This window comes from Coenobita brevimanus, chromosome 53 (assembly GCF_032717465.1).
Source record: "Coenobita brevimanus isolate Jiangsu-jjx chromosome 53, ASM3271746v2, whole genome shotgun sequence".
NCBI lineage: Eukaryota > Metazoa > Arthropoda > Malacostraca > Decapoda > Coenobitidae > Coenobita > Coenobita brevimanus.
This window is the reverse complement of record NC_137006.1, coordinates 44,677,695-44,703,524: the sequence shown is the minus strand read 5'-3', so window position 1 is coordinate 44,703,524 and position 25,830 is coordinate 44,677,695. Positions and strand designations below refer to the sequence as shown.

Sequence of the window (25,830 nt, the reverse complement as noted above, 5' to 3'; positions counted from 1 at the left end):
GGAACCTACTTTGGTGTCCCTGTTAACTGAATGGAGAGTTGTAAATGCAGCATCCACCTGGAACCAGACTTCCACTCTCTTCCCCGTGCCTTGCTGTGGCAAGGCACTGTCTTCCACAAGGACACATTGTTTTAGTGCACAGGATGGCACTGGAGGTGTGGTTGCTTACCTTTGGTTGATAACTTGGCACAGCCAGACAGACTGGGGTTACTCATCAAAAAGTACAATCTATAAATCTGACTGATTTCCTCCCAGCTTATGTTACAATAAGATAAGGTTTTTCTTTTTGGAAACCTTTCCCAGACATATAAAGAGGACTTGTAAACTTCCACCACATCCAGTCTCCTCCGCATTCCATTTTGTCATCCCATTTCACCTTCCATGTAGACTCTGCCATCTGATTATCACTCATCAACAGTTCTTTCCATTGCATGCCACCAGCGAGTACATATACATATACAGTATATTTTTTCCTTTATACTGACTCTGCTGCAATCCTTCATTTGAAATTAGTTTATGTTGCATTTACTCCTCCGTCATATTCTTTATTCCATCCCAGTCCATTGCTATATTCCCCCACCTTTCTGTAAATCTCCCACAGGCCTTTATTCCATCACAGTGATCTTTTCTCCAGTATTTTGGTTCATTTGTTGTTTCTTCCTTGTCAGTTTACTTTCAGGCAACTCCAGGATTTAATTTTCCACACCCACAACCTCACTCATACACTCCTACATAGTGTATTTATAGCCGTACCTTGTAATACCATCATACGTAGGGGCTTGGGATGTAGAAAATAGTTTGGGGGGGAAAAAATGTGCGATTTTCCCATGTTAATGTTAGTAGAACAAAAAGTCACTCGTGAATTTGTTTTTATTTACACGTTAAAGCTGACGGGCTAAGACATTACATTTCAATAACAGTTTATATATTTCGTGTTTTTAAAAAGTCGACAGTGTAAAAGGCGATAAAAGATATCATTAATCACAGGAAATATCTATGTCCATCTGTCTTCCATAATGCCATAAGACTGCATATATATATATATATATATATATATATATATATATATATATATATATATATATATATATATATATATATTTTACAGTGCGAAGAACGGATATGTAATTGCATATTACTAGCTTCAAAGAAGCTTAATTATAGTTGCTAATGGGGCTGTAATAGTTGGAAAGAATATCTGATTGTTAGTGTGGCATTTTGGTTTCATGTGAGGACAGTAATATCAAGTAATATAAAAGCCAATTGATTCAAACCATTAAGGTACTCTTCTAATCTGCATCGTAATCGTGCATATTGTAAGTGGATGTGATGCATTCCTTTGTGTGGACGCAATAACCTACATAACGGTAATACCAAAATGAAGTTGACAGTTTGTAAGGTGCAGTTGTAGACAAAGGTTTTTGTCACCCATTGATCACCGCTCATTGTTAACGGGCTTCTCAAAGTAAGGGTGTTTCAGAAGTAGGTCAAATGGTTTCAGGAATTACTTGGTTGCGGGAAAATAGATGCAGGAAAGGTAATGAAAGTTTTCAGATTATGAGTCGCCTTTGAAGAGTATGCTCATAAAATCGCGTGATGATCATATCTAAGAAGTAGCCTACGATGTATTGATTATTTGGAGTTGTGGAGAGGTTAATGATATATTTTTATTGTGTCGAACATTGTTTGTTGATAAATGTTACATAAATGTTCGTGACAGAGCAATAACTTTTGGTTTCTATACTTGGTTTTTCTCGTATACTGTATTCTCATTTTGCTTCCATCTAATTGAGTAGATGTGACGTATTGTGCAGAATGTGTTATATTATTTTCTGTGATTTCTGTGTAGAGATTATATATTTATTATGTTCTGGTGTATGAAGTTGTGAAAATTTGGTTAAATCTTGAGGTTATTATTTAAACCATTAAATAATGGATAGTGCATTTTGTATGAAGCCACTTTTATTATACTCTTACTGTATTAAAGTTTAGAATTCCTTTGTATATTATATTACGCATGAAAGTGTATTGTATAGAACAATAAAAGTTGAAAATCTTGTAAGTTTGTTTGGGATGAGCGTATTGATTCATGCTTTTTTTACGACCTTAGCTGATATCCTATTTTATTGATTTTATCGGTCATTCAGCTTTTTACATGCAAACTCAGTGTCATGTTGGTTATAAAACTACAAAAGGACCCAGGATAATATGGTGAAAGGGGGCTAGGAGGTGAGGAAGGAGGTAATCTCGGCATTTTTTTCAACAAAGGGTGAGGCCATGAAGGGAAGGTGGAGGGAGTTGCTTGTGCCTGCCTGCCTGCCTGCCATTGCCATCACACCGCACCTTAATTTTTATCGTGCTTGCAAACCCTCAAAGAATCCGCCTGCCGCACTGACAACCGCCGACAACAAGCGCGAACGCCGCGAAAGGCAATCTGGTCCCCCTAAAAAAGTTCCCCCCAGGCGCGGGAGGGTGTAAAAATGCGTGAAAAGTTAGCCAAACTCGCGAATCATGAAGCAAATGTGAGCCAGTGTCCAGTCCCCCCGTCTTCTTTCCTTCCTCGGGAGCCTGGCACATTTCCCGACACCTGATTGGCTGGCGGGAGTCTGGCCGGGTTCTGATTGGCCCACAGCGGCACCGAGGACAAAGCCATTTTGTAAACAAACATTCAGCTGACAGACGCCGGACGGTCGATCAATGGCATCTTTTAGAAATTTTCAGCTCACTTAATGGATGTGTGTAGCTCTGAGAGACTAGATGGACCCATGACAGAGCCAGGAGACCAGAGCGATGAGGAAAAAAGCCGCCATATTGATTCAAGAGGCAGCATGGAGTTAAAAGTGGCGAGTGAGAGTGAAGGGGACCAAGGGGGACCGACCATGGGCCCTCAAGGTGTTGTCCACAGTCCCCAGGCCCACATTAATGGACATGTCAGTGAACCGGGGCAAAAAAATAACTCTGTGTACGACTTTGACCCCGAGACCGAGGGGGACATTCCAGCCGCAATGGGGGAGGACGACAGTGAAACCTCCCCTGATAAAAGCAGCGATCGCAGTGAAACCTCAGACTCCAATGTCAAAAATGAACCAGAACTAGAAACCCTAGACGACTCGGAGATGGCCGAGGACGAGTCAGTGACAGAATCATTCGAGGGGCAGGATTATGCACCGGTCACGTCCGAAAACCCCATATCAGAGACTTTTGAGTGTGTGGTGCCTCGGCGGGGGCGGGGGCGGCCCAGAGGTAGCAAGAATAGGACGGATGGAAGGGGCCGGGGGAGGGGGAGGGGGCTAAAGTTTCAGCGGTACTCCGAGGATCGCACCTGCACGGCGTATGATCTGCGTAACATCCCCGACCCCTTTGCCTGCCAGCGGAGAGGTCGGCCACGCAGCAGGTTTATTGTGGACCTTGGCGAGCAGAACCATGAGGCGTGGACCAAGTCAAAGGAGGAACTCAATATCTCTGATGCTGAGCTAACCACACTCTTGCTAAGCCTGTGAGTTCAAACTGATGCACTTTGTTTTGTTTTTTGTTTTGTTTCAGTCACTTTTAAGGATCAGTCATAGTTATATGTGTCAGAAGTTCTGCATTTCTTATTGTTCTTTGTTTCATGTATAACAATATCAAAAGCTAGGCCATACTGTGCTTTATTTGTTTCATCTGTTTTTTATTTCTTCGTTTTTTGTTCTTAAATATTTGTGATTAAGTAAAAAAACCCATTATAACAACAAAAAAATCAATCAGTGTTGCCTAAAGTGCCTAGAACATTTTCTCGGGTTGTCTTTATGATATTAAGCCAGGAGGTAGCTTGCATGTGTATGTTTAGGTTATTTCAGTCAAATTTGTGAAAAGTATTTTTTAGTTAAAAAGATAATTTCTGCAGTCATTGTGTTCTCTTGGTGAAAAGTAATTTGCAGTATTGCTGCTCATCGTAATAATGCAAAACTCTTTAAATTATGGTTGTACAGACAGTAAAGTGGTTGGAAACATTTTATACCTTTTTTACTGAATTGATTTAGCATGGTTTTTGTTTGTATGCTTTTCTTTCCCTTTTCTTTTCTTTTCTTTTTTTTTTAATTGACATTGGCCCAAAATTCATTTTGGTAATATCTAAAGTGAAAATACAAAAATATGCCTATCACTGAAAATTACAGGTATACCTTGATATACGATACCCCTGGATGTGATACCCCGGCTTAACGATGGTGGTAGAAATACCACCGTACCCCACCTAACGATGGCCAAACCCAGGTTTAATGATGGATTTTAATTTTTTTTATTTTGATGATATTTTAGACTAAAATGGAGTGTTTAGGTTGATTTATAAACTCTTTTTAGATTTCGTTTAATTCGTTTTAGCCATAGGTAGGTGGTTTGGCCATGTGGAGAGGATGGAGGGTGAAAGACTGACGAAGAGAGTGTATGTGAGTGAGGTGGAGGGGGGAAGAGGGAGGGGGAGGCCGAGGATGAGATGGAGGGATGGGGTGGAGAGGTATATGAGCGAGGGGGGTGTGAGTTGGGAGCAGGGCAGTGAAATGGCGGGGGACAGGGCGACTTGGAGGCGATTTGTTTGTGGCCACCCCAAACGGGATTGAGGCGTCTGGCAATAGATAGATAGATAGGTGGTACAGTTTGCTCCAGGTGTTATGCTTAGGTTATCTTCTTTTACAGTTGTTAGGTCATTTAGATTGGCATTAAATATGTTTTTGGGCTCATTTGGGTGGGTTTTGGACTTGGGGGGGGAGGGGGAACCCAAGGCTGAAAAATGCATCCCATTACATGTTAAATCTACCCCGATATACGATACCCTGCCTAACGAGGGGGTTTTACCTAACCAGTTGCATCGTTAAACTGGGGTATACCTATACACTTATTTAAATTGCATGATGTTAAACTACAGTACAGTATGGGAATAGATGATGTGTAATGTGTTCTTGAATGTAAGGCCTGGAGGGGTTAGGATTGCAATTGAAGAGTTGAGAGGAAGGATGGGACTGAAATGTAGTGCTAGTATGATGAGGAGGAGTAGATTGAGATGGTTTAGGCATGTTGAGAGGATGGAAGACAGAAGTTGGGTGCGTAAGGTGAGAAGGGCGAACATGAAGGGTAGGGATGCGAGAGGCCGACCAAAAAAGACCTGGGACGAGGCCATAGTGTGTGACCTCAGGGATAAGAGACTGAGTAGAGAGGCTGCCAGAAATCAAGCAGTGTGGTGAGCCATCATTAGGTGACCATGGCTGACAAATTCAAGCATGCTGGAACCTTTGTAAGTGATCTGATCTGACGTGGACATATAGTTCCTTCATGTAAACAAGTTATGGCTCTGAAACAAGATCCTGTGCCTAGTGTTATTGTTTTTCCATTGAACTAACCAAGATTTTATTAACTTGAATGACTGTGTGGCTCATTTCACTGGGAATTCTGTTGATATTTACTAGTTTTGTACACAGGTTCATAGTTTTGGATCCTACCCACCTTGTGTTCCTGTGCAAAGTGAGTTTGGGATGATGATGGTGATGATGATAATGAAATTGAGCTCCTCTTATATACCAGTACTGAATGTGTTGTCTTTGTTACCATACAACACCTTTGAATAATGGATATTTGCCCAGAACTGGTATTAGCTGAAAAGGCAGTACAGGAATTCAATAGAGCTTTTCGGTAAACATTTGCTTCGACCTTTCACCTGTTGTGATTGCTGGATTTCTTTAATTTCTTTCTGGATGATTTCCAGTAAATATATATTTTTACTTCCGCCGATGAAGTTGGAGGAGGTTATGTAATCACCTCCGTTTGTCTGTTTGTCCAGACAGTATCTCCAGAAGTTCTCAGTGAATTTCAGTGAAATGTGGTAGAAGGGTGGGCCATGGGCCAAGAAAGAATTGATTAAATTTGGGGGACAGATCTAGATCCAGATCCTGTGTATAATATTTCCAAAAGTTCTCAATAAATTTCAATAAAACTTTGTGGAAGAGTGGGCTGGGGATCAAGGAAGGGGGCAGATCTGAATCTCACGTATTCCACACAATATCTCCATGGACCTGGATCTGGATCCTTTTTAGTGGCATTGGCGGAGATAGGCCTATGCACTCTCTGATTGCTTTCTTGTTTAATCTATCTATTTGTCTATTGCCAGACGCCATAATCCAGCAAAGGATGGCCATTGACTTTGAGTTATTTGTTTTATGGGGAGGGGCACTAACCCTCCACCAACCCACTTGCTGACACGTAGGGAGCCGGTATGGTTTGGTTATACGGTTACCACCCAGTGTTGTACATGGTTTCTTGGCTTACAGGAAACCATTTGGCTTGACGCTCAATGTAAAGCCACCTGTAAAGGAAAGAAAAGCAATAAGAAGTGACAGGAAAGATGGGAGAAATAGGGAGAGAGGAGGGCAGGCACAGAAAACGAATGATAAAGGCTAAGGAAGAAGTAGGCAGCACTACATCACGTGAGTGATTGATGGTCGCCACCACCTACCACTGTGTTGGAAAAATTCACATTATTGTGAAAACAAAAGAAAGCACTGGAAGCAGTCACAGAAGAAATTAAAAGAATTGTCGTATCTGTTGAGTTATGTCTGGATCTGTTGGCCAGGCATTAAAACCTTGCCTTCTTGTTACCCTCGTACAAGCATGTAGTACCACATGAGGGAGGTGAAAATTATTGGGACACTGCAAAAACAAAAATTAAGTACATTGGTATTATTGGAAACTGTTCAAGAGGAAGTGAAAGAAATCTGATCAGTTACATATACCGGGTAGCTAGCTGCTGTAGAAAAATGCACCGGTATATATATATCATCCATTTCAGATACAGAGTATGTGTTTTCTGTTTATTATGGGTGTGTAAGTATTCTGACTTGTATTTATATTGTCATTATTACTGGAAACATGTAAAAAAAAAAATTCATACATGCTAAGCAGTCTTCAAGGTCTAAGATAGACAGTGAAAAAATTTTATTAGCTACTAAATAAATTGTGGTAGGTGGGGGTGCTCACCATCCTCTCACTCTATGTAGTGCTGCTCTCGGGTGTCTGCCCTTTCCTCTCCTCTCTTCCATCCTTCTTTCCTTCCATCTTCTTCTGTCTTTCATTCCTTCATTCTTTCCTCATCCTTCTGCCTACAGGTGGCTTTACAATCCATTTTCTGTCTTTCCTTCCTTCATTCTTTCCTCTTCCTTCTGGCAGTGGGTGACTCTACACTTGGTGACAAGCCAAATGGTTTCCTGTACACCAGGAAACCATTTACTACGCTGGGTGATAACCATATAACCATATTTTTGTGCCATAGTAGTTTAGTTGGTAATTACGGCGCTCCAATCGGATAGAGCCAGTGAAGGTTTATATCCGAGGGGTGGTTGGGGTTTATTGCTCACGTAATGCCACTCAGGGATGAGTGAGTCTGGTCACTCTCATCTTAAATGTCAGGACCAACTTGCTTAGCCCCGGGCTCCTGTGCTTCTTATAGGGCAACGTAGGATTGGATGATGAATGAATGAACGAAAAGTAAATAAGAGTTAAGTAAATGAGTACCTATATAAATAATGTTACCTGTGCGTACAATGATTTGGGTTCCTTTAGTTTACCATTGAGTTGTAGTTCAGGGTGAGATTGCATAAATAAACTTACCGGTAAGTTTTTACTGCAAAGCACTTTATAGCTATTTGTGCACAATTTCTCAAAAAAATTTTGGCATGTAGATGATAATGAATTATACAAATGTTTATGCCTTCCACTTGATGATTACCGGTACTTGTATATCTGGTTTAAGATAGACTTTCAAGGAAGAAAAGTTTGGTTTAGCTTTCATTAACATCAGCATTGCCAGGATGGTATCTCTGAATCCATATAATTACCAGTACCAGGTATCTGGTAACAGTTAAATAAAAAAAATGACATCCTTGGACTGAAGGGGTTAAGTGAAGCACACTTAGGCTACTGTCATAAACAAAAGTTACATATACCAGTTTCTGTCCTAATTGATGTGGCTGTGTACATTTTTTTTTTTTTTTTTCTTATATACCTTTTTGTATATTATTGATCAACCCCTGCAGCATGGGTACATACCAGTACCGTAATTTATTTTTCTATCTACTGGGTGCCTGTCTGTCTATTGCTAAACGCCTTAATCATGTAAAGACTGGCTGCAAACAAGTCGCTTCCACATCACCACGTCCTTTGCCATTTGGCTGCCCTTTCTCCAGCTCACACACCCTTTTATTACATCTCTCCACTCCCTCCTTCCAACTCACTCATCCTTCTCTCATATCTCTCCACACCATCCCTCCATCTCATCCTTGGTCATCCCATCCTTCTCTCATCCTCTAGTACACCCACATACACTTCCAAGTCAGTCACTCCTTTGTACTTAATGTATTTTTACCTCCGCCAAGGCAGTCATGTTTCCACCCCTGTCCATTTGTTTAGCAAGATTACACAAATCTACTGGACGGATTTCCATGAAACTTGGTAGAAGAATGGGCCTTGGCTAAGAATACACTCCATTATATTTTGGTGCGGATCTGGATAAAGGTGCAGATCCAGGACTTTTTTCTTTTTTTTTTCACTTTCTTTAACATTGTGAGATAGGGCGTTGGAGGAGGTATGCACTTTACTGAGTGCCATTCTAATGTTTTTTTTATTGTGTTGCTGCCAGACAGTTACACTGAACTAATGTGGGACCCACCTCAGTTTTCCATTAACCAATCCCTTTAGTATTGAGACCTCTTGTATTTTATTTGTACTACCATTAAGTAATGTTATGCAGCTCAGAGAAGAAAAAAAAAAACTAAGTAAAATATAGATAACTATTTGTTCAGAAAAATGCTAACCACTTTATAGAAGTGAATAAACAAAGACTCAGTGTACTGTCAATATTCCTTTATCTTTATTTTTTGTAAGCTGTACTGTATTCATATTTACCTGGGTCAAGAGCATGTCCATTGGCATTTACATTAGTGTCGTTAAACTTTTTAATGTTGTCAGCATATTTATGTTGTGTTTGTGTGATCTATCTATCTATCTATCTATTGCCAGACGCCTCAATCCCGTTTGGGGTGGCCACAAACAAATCGCCTCCAAGTCGCCCTGTCCCCCGCCATTTCACTGCCCTGCTCCCAGCTCACACCCCCCTCTCTCATATACCTCTCCACCCCATCCCTCCATCTCATCCTCGGCCTCCCCCTCCCTCTTTATTTAGCTGTTTAATTTTATTTATTTATTGACTCATGCCCTTGTAAATAAAATATTTTGCTGTTACTGATAGATGTAATAGAAGTGTCCTGACTTGTAGGGACTTCACTTGTTTATTTGTGTGGTTCCCATTTTTTATTTTTATCACTAGCTAATTCATCATTGTTTATCCAGTCCTTATCACTCTTAATCCAGTACATCCCCTACATTTTAATCTGGCCACTACTGAAGAATATCTATCTATCTATCTATAGCCCGACGCCCTAATCCCGCAAAGGGTGGCCGCAGACAAAACGCCTCCAAGTCACTCTGTCACCCACCATTTGACTACCCTCCCCCAACTCACCCCCCCCTCCCTCATATACCTCTCAACTCCATCCCTCCACCTCATCCTTGGTCTACCTCTCCCTCTCCCTCCCTCCACCTCACCTACATACACCCTCTTAGTCAGTCTTTCATTCTCCATTCTCTACCTCTTAAAGGTAGATATCAAGGAAGCACTTCATGAAGTTTTGATCCAGCCCCAAGTCTGATTTGTTAGTTTTCCTTTGTTTACAGTGTCTGGTAGTATGGAAAAGTTCTGATGGTTTGCAGCACATCCATAATTTTTGATCAGAAAAAGGAAAAAGAAAATATAGGTGTATATTTCATCCAGCCGTCATATCTTTTTTTATTTTTATTTTTATTTATTTTTTTCCCATCAGGAATGTAGGAACCCCAGGTAGGTTACTCAGTCCCAGTGTTTGAGGCAAGGGTGACCACTCTCACCTGCCTCTGAGTGGCATTAGGCTATGTGATCATTAAGCCTGAGCCATCCCTTGGATGTAAACTTTAATGGAGTGCCTAAACACAGTGGCCCACCAGGTGTTATTTGGTTGCCCTGGTACTCAGGGCCGTTTCTTGCTATAGGCGAAGTATGCGGTTGCCTAGGGCCCCCGATGCCACTAGGGGGCCCCCAGGCTGCCAATATTAGCTTTTTAAGAAATTAAAATATGTGTAAAGTGACTCAAGGTTGTGGTGCTTGGCTATTTCTTGGCTGTCTTGGCTTTTGTTTGTGCCTTTTTGTCTGGCATCCCTGGTCTAAGAGAGGGGCCCCCAAACAGCATTCTGCCTAGGGCCCCCAAAAGGCTCGAAACAGCCCTGCTGGTACTGGTATTGTATTATGGTTATTGCTGAATGTTATAGAATGTTTCTTGGTTTACAGGAAACCTTTTGACTTTACACTCAGTGTAGAGTCACCTGAAGACAGTGCTACTTTAACCCGCCCCATCCCGTCGACGTATGGGTACGTTGCAACGATTTGCATTTGCCAGTCCCGGCGACGTACCAGTACGTCGTGCAATTGCAAGGTCCCTAATTTGCACAATTTTCAATTTTCGCATGTGATTTTCCGTATGTATACACGGGACACCTTCCTCTATTCCTGTGCAAGATACCAAGCAGGGACAATGCCTTACACTGCATAACCTCCCCCCTCCCCCCCTCACGCCATTGTCTTGGCAAAGGACCTGTTACCAGTGACCTGGCTAGTAAAGTTATTCAGGGCCAGAGTGATTCCTCAATCGATGACAATGTGGAGGACAATGTTTACATAGCATTAGAAGAAGAAACAGCCAGAAATAATGATCAGGTAATGTGGCAAAAAAAGGTCAGGTATGGTGATTAGTTAGTGAGTGAAACAATGCTTATAATGCCTTTATTACTGCTTGAAAACCAATATACTGTCATACTACATATACATTCGTACCAAGTAAATAAATAAATACCGTTTATGAGTGGATAAAATAGTTACCCTCCCATAGAACTCGTTTTCTTTGGTGCCAGCATGTTAGAAAACCCACTCAGGTAAGGAGGAACTCCTACCTGGATTGGGCACTTTAAACCTCAGGTGAGCGATTTCTCTTTGAATTTTCGATGTTTCTCACCAAAACCGAAGGTTTTAGCCAAAAAAAAAATCGAAAATACCTCGGGACTGGGGGATGTCGGAGGTGCGGAAAACCTCGGGACGTGGCGGGTTAAGTGAGTGGATGATGGGTGCCCCCATGAACAACAGGAGTATATCTACTTCCAGTAAATATTAGTCATGAGAGTGACATCTTGTTGCATTGTTACATAGCCACGGTAGTTAGTAATTAATATTCATTGCCGAAATTAACCTGGTTATTGCTGAATTTCTTTAGTGTTGTAGGATACTGGGATATAAAAATGTTTTAGCATTTTATGTATCCAATGTTAGCCTAGCTTTGTTTTACTCTTGTTTAGTCTGAAATCTCTCATCTTGTTTCTGTAATGTTTATTACCATTGCCTACCATACCCTCACCTACCCTTTGACTGAATATGGGTGTTAAACAACAATATCTATATCAACTTCATTTCTTTGATGTTGCTCATTGTGTGAAGCATAGTATGCTAACAAGAAAATGCATTCTTGGCTTATACAGAGGAGCTGCTGTAGTGGCTACTGTACTGTAAATGTGTTCAGTTGCCTCACTGACAGTTATTACCAAAGGCTTACACAATGTTTACTTCACTCTAACACACTCACATTTGACTGCACAAGCTCAATTTTTTTTTTCTTTCTTTCCTTCTGCTTCCTGATACATCATGGGTGAATGACACAAAAAATAAATCTGCAACCTCAGAACACACCAACAAGAAATAGCTAAATTTTGTTCATCACACTGTCTGACTGGCTGAGCAGACCCATGAATTGCAGGCAAGCAACCAACCCTGCAGGGCTGTCCCTTGCAGAGAAAGTGTGAAGGCCTAGTTCCTGGATGGACATCACATTTGCATCTTTCCACTCACTTGACAGGGACAGCACAGTACTGTAGGCTCCACTCAAATAATTAGACTAGCTTTTTGTTCGTTCGAGATTCAGTACCCTAAGTCCTTGTTATATGTTGCCCTTTTTGTTTTTAATAGTCCTGAGTACCGGTAAGTTTTTAAAATATTCAGTGTTACCCATAAAGCTGTTTCACCAAACCCCAGTTTACAGTGCAGTGCCAGTTTTGTGAAAAGAAAGAGATATTTTGTACACATGTGCTGACATAAAACAAGAACTCATTGTATTTCATAGTTGAGCACTGTTCACTTTAACTCGGTGTAAAATTGCCATCTCTTCACCTTGACTGCTGTGCTGTAACATGAGATTAATGGAAGGATGTGGTGCTTGTCACAAAGATGTGGTATGGAAGGGATGTGCAGCTATATATTGTCTGTTTCTGCCCTTGAGCAGTGTAAAATAAGCTGCAAAAGGACAAAAATCTGCACCAGGTTAAGATGATTGAACAATATTTACTAATTCCGCAGTGGCCCTGAGGTAATACATTCATGTGCACCACAGGCCGGCCCCAGGATGATTTTTTTAAAGTTTGAAAACTGATTCCCCCCCCCATGATATTGTGGAGAGAATTGTCTGGCACACCTTCCAATGTGTTTTTTAGCTTCCCAAACCCATCCTGTGATTTGCTGTGATTCTTGGACAGAATTATCAGATGACTACGTACTCACCAATAACGTGTAAACCAATGGGTGATAACATGTGAGATAAATTGACCACCTGAATGCATGGGATGGTAGAGTAGGTTCATGTAAACATACCACTAACCATTGTTCCTTTCCCATAATTGTTTGCAGCTTTTTATAGATTGCTCCAATTCGACGCCTACTGCCCTCGTACTATATGGTGTTGTTTGAAGCTGGGGGCCAGTAAGGCGTTAAGCAGCCCAAGGACAAAAATCTCCATCAACTTATGATTCTTGAACAGTATTTGTGTACGTGTATGACTGCATGTGCACTCCTCTCCAGACATTTTGTAATAACAACCATGACCCTTTACAGATTAGAGTCGCGGAGAGAGTGCACCAACCCTGCTGACAATGACACAATGCTTGGCCTCATAACCTGCGAGTACAACAAGTGGAAGGAGAAATTCACCTCACAGGTCTCCATGCTCAGCCACTATGCCTCGATACACAACACCAATTGCTGCACCTGTCTCGGCATCAAGTAAGTCTTGGCAGGTGCTTGTAGTCCCGCTCAGTTACACATATGCCCCAAGACCCCAGTGTTAAATGATGTCTGTCAGTTTTAGTCACCCACTCTCCTTGCTTTCCAGTATTTTAGCAGCCCATTTTTCCAGCCACCTTCAGTCCTTTAGTTTCCTGCCATCTCCTTCATTCCTTTTTTCCCGCCATGTTGAGGATTCCATTTTTCCTGCCATGTTCAGCATTCTGTTTTTCCTGCCACCTTCAGCAGTCTGTTTTTTGTGCCATCCCTATCACTCCATTTTCTAGCCACCTTCAGCATTGCATTTGTCCTGCAGTATCTGTCATTCAGGTTTTCCAGCCACATTCAGCATTTCATTGTTACAGGATTGAGATGATGGTTATCATGATCATCATGACCTCATTTTCCCACCAAAGGTTAGGGTGAGCAGAAATTGATCACATTTATTTCTTCATAGTTTAGGGTAGTGTAGCATAATACTGCAGTGATGAGATCTTGTATTGAAGCAAGAAACATCAGTGACCCCTCCATGTGCATGGGCTCAGTAGGCACAGATTCATAGTACATGGATGGCTGTAAGCTACATCCAAAACACCATGTGCACAGAAAGGTTGTGTTGAGTGCAGTGGTCTTTAAATATTTCCCTCTCATTGCTTTAAGCCTCGACAGTGTCACTGTCTTATGTCGCATGTTTGGTATTTAGTGGGGAAGTTGGGGTCAGGATGGAGATTGGGGTCATAGAGGGTTATTAGTAGGCAAGTTGGAGTCAGGCTGGAGATTTGGTTACCATGTTAGGCTTATTACGATGGGTGAAAGGGGCCAGCAGTCATGGATTTTGTATGCACGGGCACCTAGGTTATCATGCTGCTTTGTGGAGGGGTTACTGTGTGTGTGTCCCATGTTCTAATGTCCCTGGATGGGAGTACTGTACTTGCTGTTTCTTGGTCGTAATAGTCTGTATTTATGGTCTTCGTATATCCATGTAGTGTTGTCGTGGTGCTGTCCTGTGTTCTTAAACTGTTCCAGGTTTGTGGTTGATATGGTGGGAGCCAAGCTTAAGTTTGCACATTTTAACATTGTATGACTTGTTTGTAGATTATTCTCAATTATCATTTTTGTTGTCTGAAGGTGATACTGTACTCTGAATGTTTTTTTAACATTGAGGTTATTAGAGGTGTTTACATTGATGTTTGACTTGAAAAAAGGTCATATTTACTGAAGAATATGTCTAAGACTTTTGTGAGTTCTTTTTAAGGGAAATGGTTGGTGAATGAGGGTAATATGGAGATGTGTTTGAGATTCATGTCCATTGGAGGAAAGAGAGTGATAACTAACTTTATAGGGATGGCAGTCCTTTCGTTTAGTAGAAGACACTGTTTTACTGACTGTTTGGAAACAAAGAGTGTATCACCATCATCAGTCATAAGTTATTGCCATCATATTTCTTACAGCAAGGTATTAATCTAAATTTCTCACATGCAGGGTACATTTTCATATACTAATGCGGTATTACAACTTCTATTGTCATAGTGTACCTTTTTCACATTAGGCTGGAAAAATGTCCTGCACTCTTCATGTTTGTGAGTGTTTATTGTTGTAATTCTGAATCCCCACCCTCCCCAACCCTCCCCTCCCCTACCCTCCCTGCCCCCTTTCCTCCCCAACCCTCCCTGCACTGCCCCTACATTCCTCCCTCTTTTTTCACCAGTTCCTTCTTTTCCTCCCCCCCTCCCTCCCTGTACTCCTTGACTCTCTTAACCACCTTTACATCTCACCAGCCTCCCGACACTACATAGTGCACTCTCTCCCTTGCCTGTCCCTTCACTTTTCTACCTCCCTCTCCTCCCCTTAATGCACTCATATGCCCCTCCCTTCCCTCACCCTCCACCTCCCTCCCTCCCTCCCTCCCTTCGCACCCCTCCTCCCTCCAACTCACCCCACAGCTCCTTACACTGAAATTCAGGCTCTCACCCCACAGAAAGAAGAAGTATGTTCCAGCGGGCACAGGCAAGAGAGGAAGGCCCCGGAAATACCCGCCACCTGTAGGATGTGAGTACCTGCGTGGCTGTGGGGGTTGGGCAGGGAGGGGTTAGGTTAGATTAGGTCATTAAATTGTTAGCTAGGTTGGTAGGTCAGATTTGGTTTGGTTTGCCCTGATTTGGGCATGGGTAAATTGGGTTGGGTTAGGTTGGGTTATTATCAAGTTAGGTTAGCTTGGTTCAGTTACATTACATTGTTAGGTTGGGTTAGATTAGGTTTGATTGGGCTGGGTATGGGTAAGCTGGGTTGGTTAGGTTAGCTTAGGTTAGCATGGTCTGTGGTCTTTAAGCTTAAACGTAAACATAGAATTATAGACGGCAATGCCTACCAGTGTTCATGAGTCTGCTGTTTGTATTCTCATGATCTTAGTAACATTTTAAGCACCTCTTCCTTTTTTATTTGTGTTGCATATTCCACCTTAATACTCTCTTGTATGTTGTTTACATAGGATCTGCTCGTGTAGTTAGGGTGTGCTAGTTTTGTTACTTTCTGTTCATTTAGTTAAGATCTGTTTGTTTAGTTATATTGTGGCCATGTAGTGAGATATACTGGTACCTCTACTTGTTTCCCTATAGCCTGTGCTTGCTTGTAGATGAAATAGTGATTGTTAAGACATCATCATCATCATCTAATTCCATGTTGCACCGTGAGGAGTGTAGGAGCCCGGAGCTGGGCAAGTTGGTTCTGACATTTGTGATGAGAGTGACCAGCCTCTCTCATCTCTGAGTGACATTACGTATGCAATAAACTCCAACCACCCCTTGGATATGATCCATCCATCATCCAATCCTATGCTGCCCCATGAGGAGCGTAGGAGCCCAGGGCAAGGCAAGTTGGTCCTGACATTTAAGATGAGAGTGACCAGCTTCACTCATCCCTGAGTGGCATTATGTGAGCAATAAACCCCAACTACCCCATGGATATAAACCTACACACGCTCAGTCCCATTGGATCACCTTAATTACCCACTAAACCACTAGGTGTCATAATTTGGTTATACGGTTACCACCCAGCATAGTAAATGGCTTCCTGGTGTACAAGAAACCATTTGGCTTGTTACTCAGTGTAAAGTTACTCATAGGCAGAAGGAAGAGGAAAGAATGAAGGAATGAAAGACAGACGAGGGAATGTAAAGTCACCTGTAGGCAGAAGGAAGAGGAAAGAATGAAGGAAAGAAAGACAGAAAAGAAAGGAAGGAAGAGAGGAAAGGGCAAATACCCAAAGCAGCACTACATTGAGCGAGTGGATGGTGAACACCCCCACCTACCACCAAAATGTATATACTGTATATATTGCCACTGCAGTGACAAATCAGAAAAGATGAATATTTCTTGATATTTTATTTATTTATTTTATGTACCAGTACTGTATACATATATAGTAGCTTAGCCTTGGACCTCAACACATTACAAGAGATAAATTAGGACTGGTTTTTGTGTATTTATTTGCTTATTTCTTCACCCCACAATTAAGTAATGCTCTGTGTTTCCATACTGTAGCACCTCTCTCACATTCATGATTTGGCTGGTAGGGCAAACGAAGTCCTTATGTGGCGTGAATACAATTAAGTTCTATTTTATATCGCCATTTTTTATGTGCTCATTTTTGCTTATGAGCCCACAGTAAATTAACACAAAAGCTTCCTGTTACTTCCTTTACTCAGGTGATATAAATTTTCTCCCTACGTGTCAACAAGTGGGTTGGTGGAGGGTTAGTGCCCCTCCCTGTAAAACAAATAACTCGGAGTCAAATGGCCACCCTTTACGGGATTATGGCGTCTGGCAATAGATAGATAGATAGATAGATATAAATTTTCATCTTGTTGGGCCACCAACAGTTGATTTTATTCACCTTAAGGAAGAATTATTCCCTAATGTGTTCTCTCTCACTGAACTCTCCATTCATCCACACTTGCACTTTACAGCTCTCACGTAATGATTTAAGTCATCACTGCATCCAACTCCTCATTTCTTATTCTAGTTCAGCAGTTCAGTTCATTCTCTTTTGTGTTTTATATCAAAGCTTGAAGATGATGATGATGATGATAATAATGGTGATGATGATGATGATAGAAATGTTTTAGCAGTATTTTTGGTTCATCCTACCAGCCCAGTGAAGGATAAGATGAAGGGGCCTTACCTCCCTCACAGTGATGACGTCCATATTGTTATACAGTTGCTGCCACCAGACTTTTTATTTTTATTTTTTTGTTTTTTTTAAAGACTTGCCAGTACTGCAGGGGTTAATGAAATTTGCTTTAATTTCCTTTATTCTACCTGCTAATTATGAATCTCCTCGCAGTTAGATGTCTCTCCTGAGCCACAGAAAATTGTCAGGTGATGGCAAGAAGAGATATATAATACATCAAGGGACTGAAGGGAGGTAACTGCCTCACTCCAGTGATTATGTTTCATTTTACTCGTAGTGTCTGGAGAATATATTATCTGGCTCAGGAGATATTTTTTTAAGTGGAGGGGTTGCAGTGCTTGGCAAAATAGGGTTCACTGCCTGTTTGTGCCACAGAAATATTCAAAGGCCAGCTGGCAAACTTCATTCCATTGAGCATTGTAAATACTGTACAGTCTTCATTATCCCCTCCAGTACGAGAGATCCTTCCTAAGCTGAATAAATTTGTTTGGTGTTAGCAGGAATTAAATATGTCATTGGCATAAAGGGGTTAACCCTTGCCGAGCTGCCAACCTCATATGAGGCACAATGAAGGGCTGCACAGGCTGAGCTGCAGGCCTCATGTGAGGTACACTTTACATTGGTTATAAAACAGTGCCTCAGGGGAGGTAAACCACCTTACCAAGAATCAGGCCGGCAGGGGTTAACTGTACTGTACTACCTTGTTTCCCTCTGGGCTTGTGTTGCTAACCGTCTCCGCCACTCAACAGATGGGCCCGGGATGCAGCCGCCAGACATATTCGACAATTTAGGTATTATTACATTTTTAGTTGTTTTTATTGGTTTAAGGTTTTTGGTTTGAGAAAATTTCAACACTTGACATTATTTTTGTGTGTTTAAATAATGAAAAATGATTTTCTTATTTTGTTTGTGTGTGATGTTGAAATTATATTAGTTTTTGTTTTGCTCTGTTTTTTACTGCACCAAATAGTTATTTTCTTTAATTGATGATGATACCTAATATTCTAACACTGTGTGTTCTGATGTTTTTGTCCAGGCGATAGAGGAGAAAGACTTACATTTTTCTGCATGTCACAAAAAGTAACTAAAACTGTGGGAGTGCTGGGCTGGTAACTTGCCTTCTTTGAAAAGGTTTTATTTTAAGTAGCATGAGAGACTTCATTGCACCTCTTAAGTGATTAATTATACACATTACACCTGAGAAACCTTTTGTATGTTGTTGATGCAACCCCTGGTCCCATAAAGGGTGGCCACAAACAAATCACCTCCATGTTGCCATGTCCCCTGCCATTTCACTGTCCTCCTTCCAACTTACACCCCCTCTCTCATATACCTCACCACTCCATCTCCCCATCTCATCCTTGGTCCTCATCCCCAGAATGTTAAGGAGTAATATGCTAAATAAACTGCCAAGGAAGATTTTGCTGTGATACCAAGTGCCATAAAAAATAAGGCTGTAAGGGTAATTCACTGGCTAGGTTGAATGGCACTGGCTTTATGTTCAGAGGCTGTTCTGGGCTGAGTTAGTTCTCCACGTGCTGCCATGAAGTTGGTTGGCTTGTTATAAAGTCATGTCTGTCTGCAATAATCATCTAACCAGTCATGCACCATACTGTTTGTTTTGCTGCCACTAACTTGTGTTATTGTATGTGCTATATATCTTCCCAAACACACCACTGTCTTGTTTCATTGTGTGTGCCTTATACCCACCCTAACATACCACTGTCTTCTGTTTCATTTTGAATGTGCCTTATATCTTCCCCAGCACACCACTGTTTTCTGTTTCATGCCACTTTTTTTGTTTCATTTGGTACACCTTATACTATTAGCTGTCCTACCAAACCAGCATCTTCTGTTCCTTTTTGTATACTGCAAATCTATCCAATTACTGTACAGCAGTCTTCCGTTTCATTGCATGTGCTTTGTATCCATCCAACCATACCATTGGCTTGCATTTTAGAGTGTCTCTTTTCATTCCTTCCATGGCACTGTGCTCTGGTTCAGTGTCTGTGCCTTGTTTCCATTCTCCACACCACTGCATACCTCCACAGTCCTCTGTTTTTTACTATGTGTGCCTTATGTTTGTCCTACCACACCATCTGTGCCTTATGCAGCATTTGTCCTCCCATACCACTGTCATCTGTTCCACCATTTGTGCTTTGCATGTAAGTATCCTGCGTACCATCTTTGTTTTGTTGTAGGGACGTGGCAGCTCCATCACTGAGCATATTTGTTACTCCTACAACACAAGAGATGGGAAGCTGACACTAGAGGTTTCCTTACACATCTTAGTCATGTTCCTAGTGAGATTAGGGAGCCTGCATCGTAATCTCTCCACTTCATGTGTTGTAAATGGGAGATTGGGTTAACTTGAACTGTATATGGTCCATAATGGAGATGGTTTTCTTCCCGTTGCTTGGTGGGGGCGCTCACCATCCACTCACTTGATGTAGTGCTGCCCTCAGGTGCCTGCCTTTTCCTCTCTTCCTTCATTCCATCCTCTTCTGTTTTTCTTTCCTTCATTCTTTCCTCTTCCTTTTGTCTATGGGTTGCTCTACACGGAGTGACAAGCCAAATGGTTTCCAGTACACCAGGATACCATTTACCACGCTGGGTGGTAACCACATAACCAAATTATGGCGTCTGGTGGTTTAGTGGGTAACTAAGGCAGTCCAGTCGGGTTGAGCTGGAGCAGGTTTACATCCAAGGGATGGTTGGGGTCTGTTGTTCACATAATGCCACTCAGGGATAAATGAGGCTGGTCACTCTCATCTTAAATGGCAGGACCAACTTGCCTAGCCTTGGGCTTCCATGCTCCTGATGGGACAACAGTGGATTAGATGATGAATGAATGAATGAATTCTTATGTTTTGGTGTGGTTTAATTGTGATTATAGTTATCTTGCTCCTGTTATGGCACTGTGTACAGTATTTGCCATTTGGTAATTTACGTACATATATATTACTGCGTTGTTGAGTATAAAGTGTGCCTGATGACTCATGCAGAACTTTTCCTTCAAAACATGCCTTCAGCAGATGGTGCTTACGGCACATGTACCTTATCCAGATGAAGATCTCAAACTCCTTTTTTCTTGGTTGATGGTCAGATGTAGTTAGATTCAAAGGTTGATTTAACTAGTAACCAAGGAGACCCATTCTTATCTCATAGCTAAGGTGCAGGAAATTTTATGGAACCACAATTTAGTGTCTGAGATGTGAGAGTGGCACAGTTTCCTCAGAAGAAAACAGACTGTCTGCAGTTCCCTCTACAGTCCTAATGTATACCTGTCTCCCTCTTGGTAGCTGTTGATAGTGGGTGGCCGTAATTGAACCACCTCAACCACCCTGGGTGTCTGTGCCTGACATTCCTCTGTCACCTTCAGTTTTCATATATCGTCAGCCATCTCTTAGGTGCTCAGTTATCTAGTGAATGCATAAACAGGGATAAAACTGTGCATGATATTTCACTTGTTTCTTCCCCTTTGCTGGCTAATTTCCAAAATGGAGTGAGGTTTGGTACATGTCTTTGCCAGTAAATCATTCTCTTTGAAGTGTCTGGAGGGAAGTGATGGATATTCCCTGACTGTGAAGCAGGAGCAGTGGAACAGTAGACCAGCTGTGGTCACTGATTGTACACCGGCAATTAGCATTCTCCCCTACTTACATCCAGTAACATGCACGGAGGTTTGCAGTACAGTACCTTGGTCACTGCCCTCTCATGACCTTGAAACAATGCTGTTTGTAAGTAGCTACTGTTCATATAGGGATTGCTTGGTTTACAGCTAATTTATTCATTCCCATCTCACTAACATATCATATCATGAAATAAGTATATAACCATCACTTTTCACTACAGTACCAACACATGATTGTTGTTGCCATTGTAACCCCAGGTCGTCTTGTCATGACCCCAGTGGACTGCTGGAAATTGGTGACTTGAACTGATCACTCAGAGAATGTTTTGTTGATGTTATGTTGAAGGACTGTCTGCACTGTGATAGTGTGGTGAGTGCATTGGGGTGTGGAGGTATGCTATGCAGTTTGGACATAGTGGATTGTTTGTGAGTTGTAATTTGTGATGGTATTGTATCCACCCCATCCTGCCATCTCATCTTTAGTCTCCATCTCAGTCGTATAAGGAGATTCCACTGTATGTCCCCAACTTGCCCACTGATATGAATTGTAGAGACATACAGTGACTCCTCTATATACACAAGTGAGGTGTTTAACCTTGGGTTCTGTGCGGTGGGAGATCTGTAATCCATTACAGTGCACTCACTAGTTTTGCAAAATGTTTTCTAGCGAATAGCAGTTTTGTGATGCAGAGGAATGATCCTCTGCAAGGAGTCTTGTGATTTTACTGAGAGTTTTGCCAGCCCTGGCAGCGAGTGATCACATGCATACACATCTCAGTCACTTGTTAACGACCACCGCCGCCATGTTTGTGACATCATATCCTGCGACACTTTGTGTTGTTGTGATCTCACACTCACAGGACTTTCTTGAGTCAGTAGTTCCCATATTGTGTAGCGTGTTTCACGATTACATAATGAGTGAACGCAGTGCTGAGGGTTCCAGGAAGGGCAAGGTTACCAGGGAGTACCATAAAGGTGTAAGAAGAAATATTCTCTCGAAGATAAGCATGGTATACTAGCCATACTGGACAGAGGTGCTAGAACATGTGATGTTGTGAAATGTTTTAACTGCCCAGAATCAACAGTGCGTTCAGTTAAAAAGAACCGTGATGCAGTGAGTGCTAGTGGTGGCGGGGAGCAGCGAGGGGGCAAGTGGTAACTAACCACCGCTCCCAGCCTCGGAACTCATCTTCAAGCTTCATCAAGCAGTTCAGTCTATGTGTCAGTGTTAGTAAAGTCGTTATTATTACAGTTCAGTAATAGTGTATAATATACAATATGTCTGATTAACTGTATGTAATTTATAGTAGGGGTATTGTGTCATTATGATAATGGGTAAATGAGGGTGAATGATGTGGCTGACCCCAGAACCAATTACCTCTTATTACATGCAAAGTATCCGCATGAGTTTCACAAAATTTAGTTTGGCGACAAGATTGTGATACCAATTAGGCAAGAAACTAGTGAGTGCACTGTTCTTAAATTTAATGTGTTAATCAACCCTCTGGCCTGCCCCCAACTTGTCTGCTAAAGACCCTATATGACCCCAGCTTGCCTACAGTACAGATGTGCTTCCTAAGGGCATAGCCTACTGTATAGAGGTAGAGCAGATGCAGTGACATTAAAGAGGTCAAATGGATTGAAAATGTGGGAAAAACTAACTAAAAGGGTGATTTCAACCATTGGGTATAATGTACGGTATGGATAGCACAGTACGGCCCGTGTCACTGATGCAGGGATGGTAGGGTACGGGATGGAAGGCAGGGACACAAAATTACAGTGCCTTAAACTAGAGAGCACCACGGTGTGATCTGGGGGGCAACAGAAGGACGTCTTGGCATCAACTGATATTAAGGAATCAGCCCCACTGGCAGGTGTAATGTCACAAGTTTCCCACGTGAAATATGGGCAAAATGTTATCAGTTATGGGACCTTCTTCCTTTTATATTTCTGTGCTGTATATCAGTACTTTTGATTGATACTATATACAGTAAACCCTCAGTATGTCAAACTAATTGGGGGAAAAGGCTGACAGTGTAGCTGATGTTTACTATGTGGGACTGTAATGACGCCAAAGTTAATTTGTATTAAACTTTGTTCGGTGGATATGTGACAATTGTACGTGTTCGCATTTTTTTTATTTTTCAAATTTGTATGGGTTTATTTTGCGTATCCTAATGCTGTATGGATAAATATTAAATATAATACAGTACTTCGTATCGTTAATAAGCCACAAAACAGAAAAACAACAATAGTTACTTCTGGTTTTCCTTTTGTTAGATCTGGTGGATGTCACCCTGATAAGTCACCAACTTTTTGTTTGATGTACTGTACTGTATTTGAAGGGTGTTTGGTAGATCCACAGAGGTCAGTATTGCCAAAGTTCACGGTAACAAGTTCCAAGTGAGTGTTTTACTAAATATATATGTAGTTCATAGTGTCTTGTAGTGTTCATGTTGAGGCTAACAACTGTTCACACCCAACAGATGGTCCAGGGATGCAGCGTCCAGACACCATCGATGAAGACGGTAACATCTTTGAGCCTCAGATTATCCTGAAGGATGGCATGATGGTCAAGAATGAGCCAGGGAAGGGTGAGGGTGGAATGATGCACACCGGGGAGAACAACGGGCCAATACCTCCAGGGGGCACGGACCCGTCCAACACGTCAAATGGGGCATCGGGGATTCAGATTGTAGGTCCCCGGCCTGTTCTGACAAAGGAGGAAATTGAGAAGCGGCGAGAATATTACAACAACCACAAGAATAAGATCAAGTATGTTTGTCACTACTGCCAGGTGCATTTCTACCACAAACCAAACTTCGACTTTCATATCTCGAAATTGGAGCAGGCCGGGAAATGCAAGATCTTTGAAAAAGTGAATAACCTCTACCTGTGTGAGTCCTGCGGTGAAGGTTTCTCTTGGCGAGAGAAGCTGGAGAAGCACCTGCGTCTGGCTGAGCAGCATGGGACCCACAACCAGAAAGAACTGCTTATGTTTGGCGATTTCCAGTGCAACATGTGCGGGAAGACGTTCAACAAGCGCACCACCTACATCCAGCATGTCAAGTGGCACGAAGACAGAGAGGACATCCCTTGTGTCATCTGCGGCACCATGTTCAAGCAGACTGACCTGCGGCCGCACCTGATGGAGGTCCACAGCAATGACAGTCTTCCCTGTTGCTACTGTGGAAAATTGTTCACCAGCCGCAAGTATCTTGAGAAGCATGAGTTGGTACACCAGGGTGGCAACTTCCCCTGTCCCGAGTGTGGAAAGACCTTCAGTCAGAAGAGTAATATGCAGCAGCACCTCAAAACACACACCCTGGAAAAGGACAACTCGTGTGAAAACTGCAGTCAGACGTTCAATCAGAGAGCTGGGTTATGCCAACACCTGAAGAAGCACTTTGCGCCAGCTGAGTTCAATGATGAGTGTGAAGTGTGTGGTCAGTTCTTCTCCAGTGAATATAACCTCAAAGTTCACAAGAAGAAGGCTCACAACATGCATGTGGATGGCCTTCCTGAAGAGATGTCTGACCACCCTGAGTATCTCACCTCCTCCATAGCCACTCATCTGACAGAGGACATCCGTGAAAAGGCATACGGGGCGGCCAACACTGCTGTAAAAAATATGCTGGGGATGTCCCTTGGTTCCTCCGTTAGTTTAGGGCTCAGTATGAAGCAAGAAGGCAACACCGACCCATTAGATGACGGGCAGCTACACATGCGCAACACCACCGACCACATGAATGATATGAGGCACATGGAGCGCCGTGACACCCCAGTCAGCCTCATGAAGGACCCGCTGGAGACTGAGGACCACATGCGCATGACTCAGCACCACTCCATGTCTGTCACGGAGGACCCGTTACACATGCCTCAGGACCTGACACGCATGACTGCCAGCCAGGCACACATGAGTGACGACTCTGGCCGCATGTCAGCCGCTCCTCAGTCGCCCCTCATCACTGCACCCCAGTCACATATGAGTGACATGCGAAATTCAGCCACAGACAGCCCAGGCCGCATTACAGACACCCCACACATGGCAGACAATCTAGGTCGCATGGCAGCAGAGAACTTTGGCCGGATGACTGGCACACCAGGGGGTTATTTAGCTGAGCACTTGCGACGGATGGCGGAAAACCAGACTCGGATGTCAGATTCCATGTCCCACTACGACGAGAGGGACAACTACAGCCGACTTGGGGATAACCTGCGAAGCATGAGCCGGGGAAGCGCCACAGACCCCATGGGACGCCTGGGGGACAATCTCGGCCGTATGACAGATAATCTGAGTCACATGGGGGTGATACGCCCCACGCAGACCCCCTCCAGTACCCCACAGTGGCCCCCACATATGCAGAATCATGCTGCATTGGAAGGCATGAACCAATCACCCCAGGCAAGTCAACATACACTCTACCCACTGCCATTCTGGCCCTACGAGACATCTCTCAGGCAGTACCATCACTGAGGGATCTCAAGATTGTTTCAGTTGAGCGGTGACTTTGGCAATTGAGCGGTGTCTTTGCTAGGCTCATTCATACCGTCATATCGGATTAAGGTTCCATCGCACTTCTTCTAAAGCGTAAGGGAGATGCTATTTTTATTGATTTTTATATATGATTTAGTCCCTGTGTCTCCTTCCTAGCTTGTTTGCACCCGTCTCCATGTCAAGAGGGACGTGGGTTATGATTATGAAGGTTCCTACAATGCTAGACGTTAATGAGAGAAGAATTTGTGTAGTACAATTAATAGGTTTTATGTCGTAGTGCGTAGAGCTCAGTAGCTGTCCAGA

At 42.5% G+C, this 25,830-nt stretch overlaps 1 protein-coding gene across 1 annotated transcript; it reads left to right on the top strand.

The window, feature by feature from the left end:
• The first annotated feature begins 2,729 nt into the window (after positions 1–2,729).
• Positions 2,730–25,506, top strand: LOC145400689 (uncharacterized). The gene is made up of 4 exons (XM_080273127.1): positions 2,730–3,496; positions 13,040–13,207; positions 15,186–15,256; positions 23,516–25,506. The coding sequence occupies exons 1-4, from the start codon at positions 2,730–2,732 to the stop codon at positions 25,504–25,506; spliced, it is 2,997 nt and encodes a 998-aa protein (XP_080129253.1).
• The last annotated feature ends 324 nt before the right edge of the window (positions 25,507–25,830 follow it).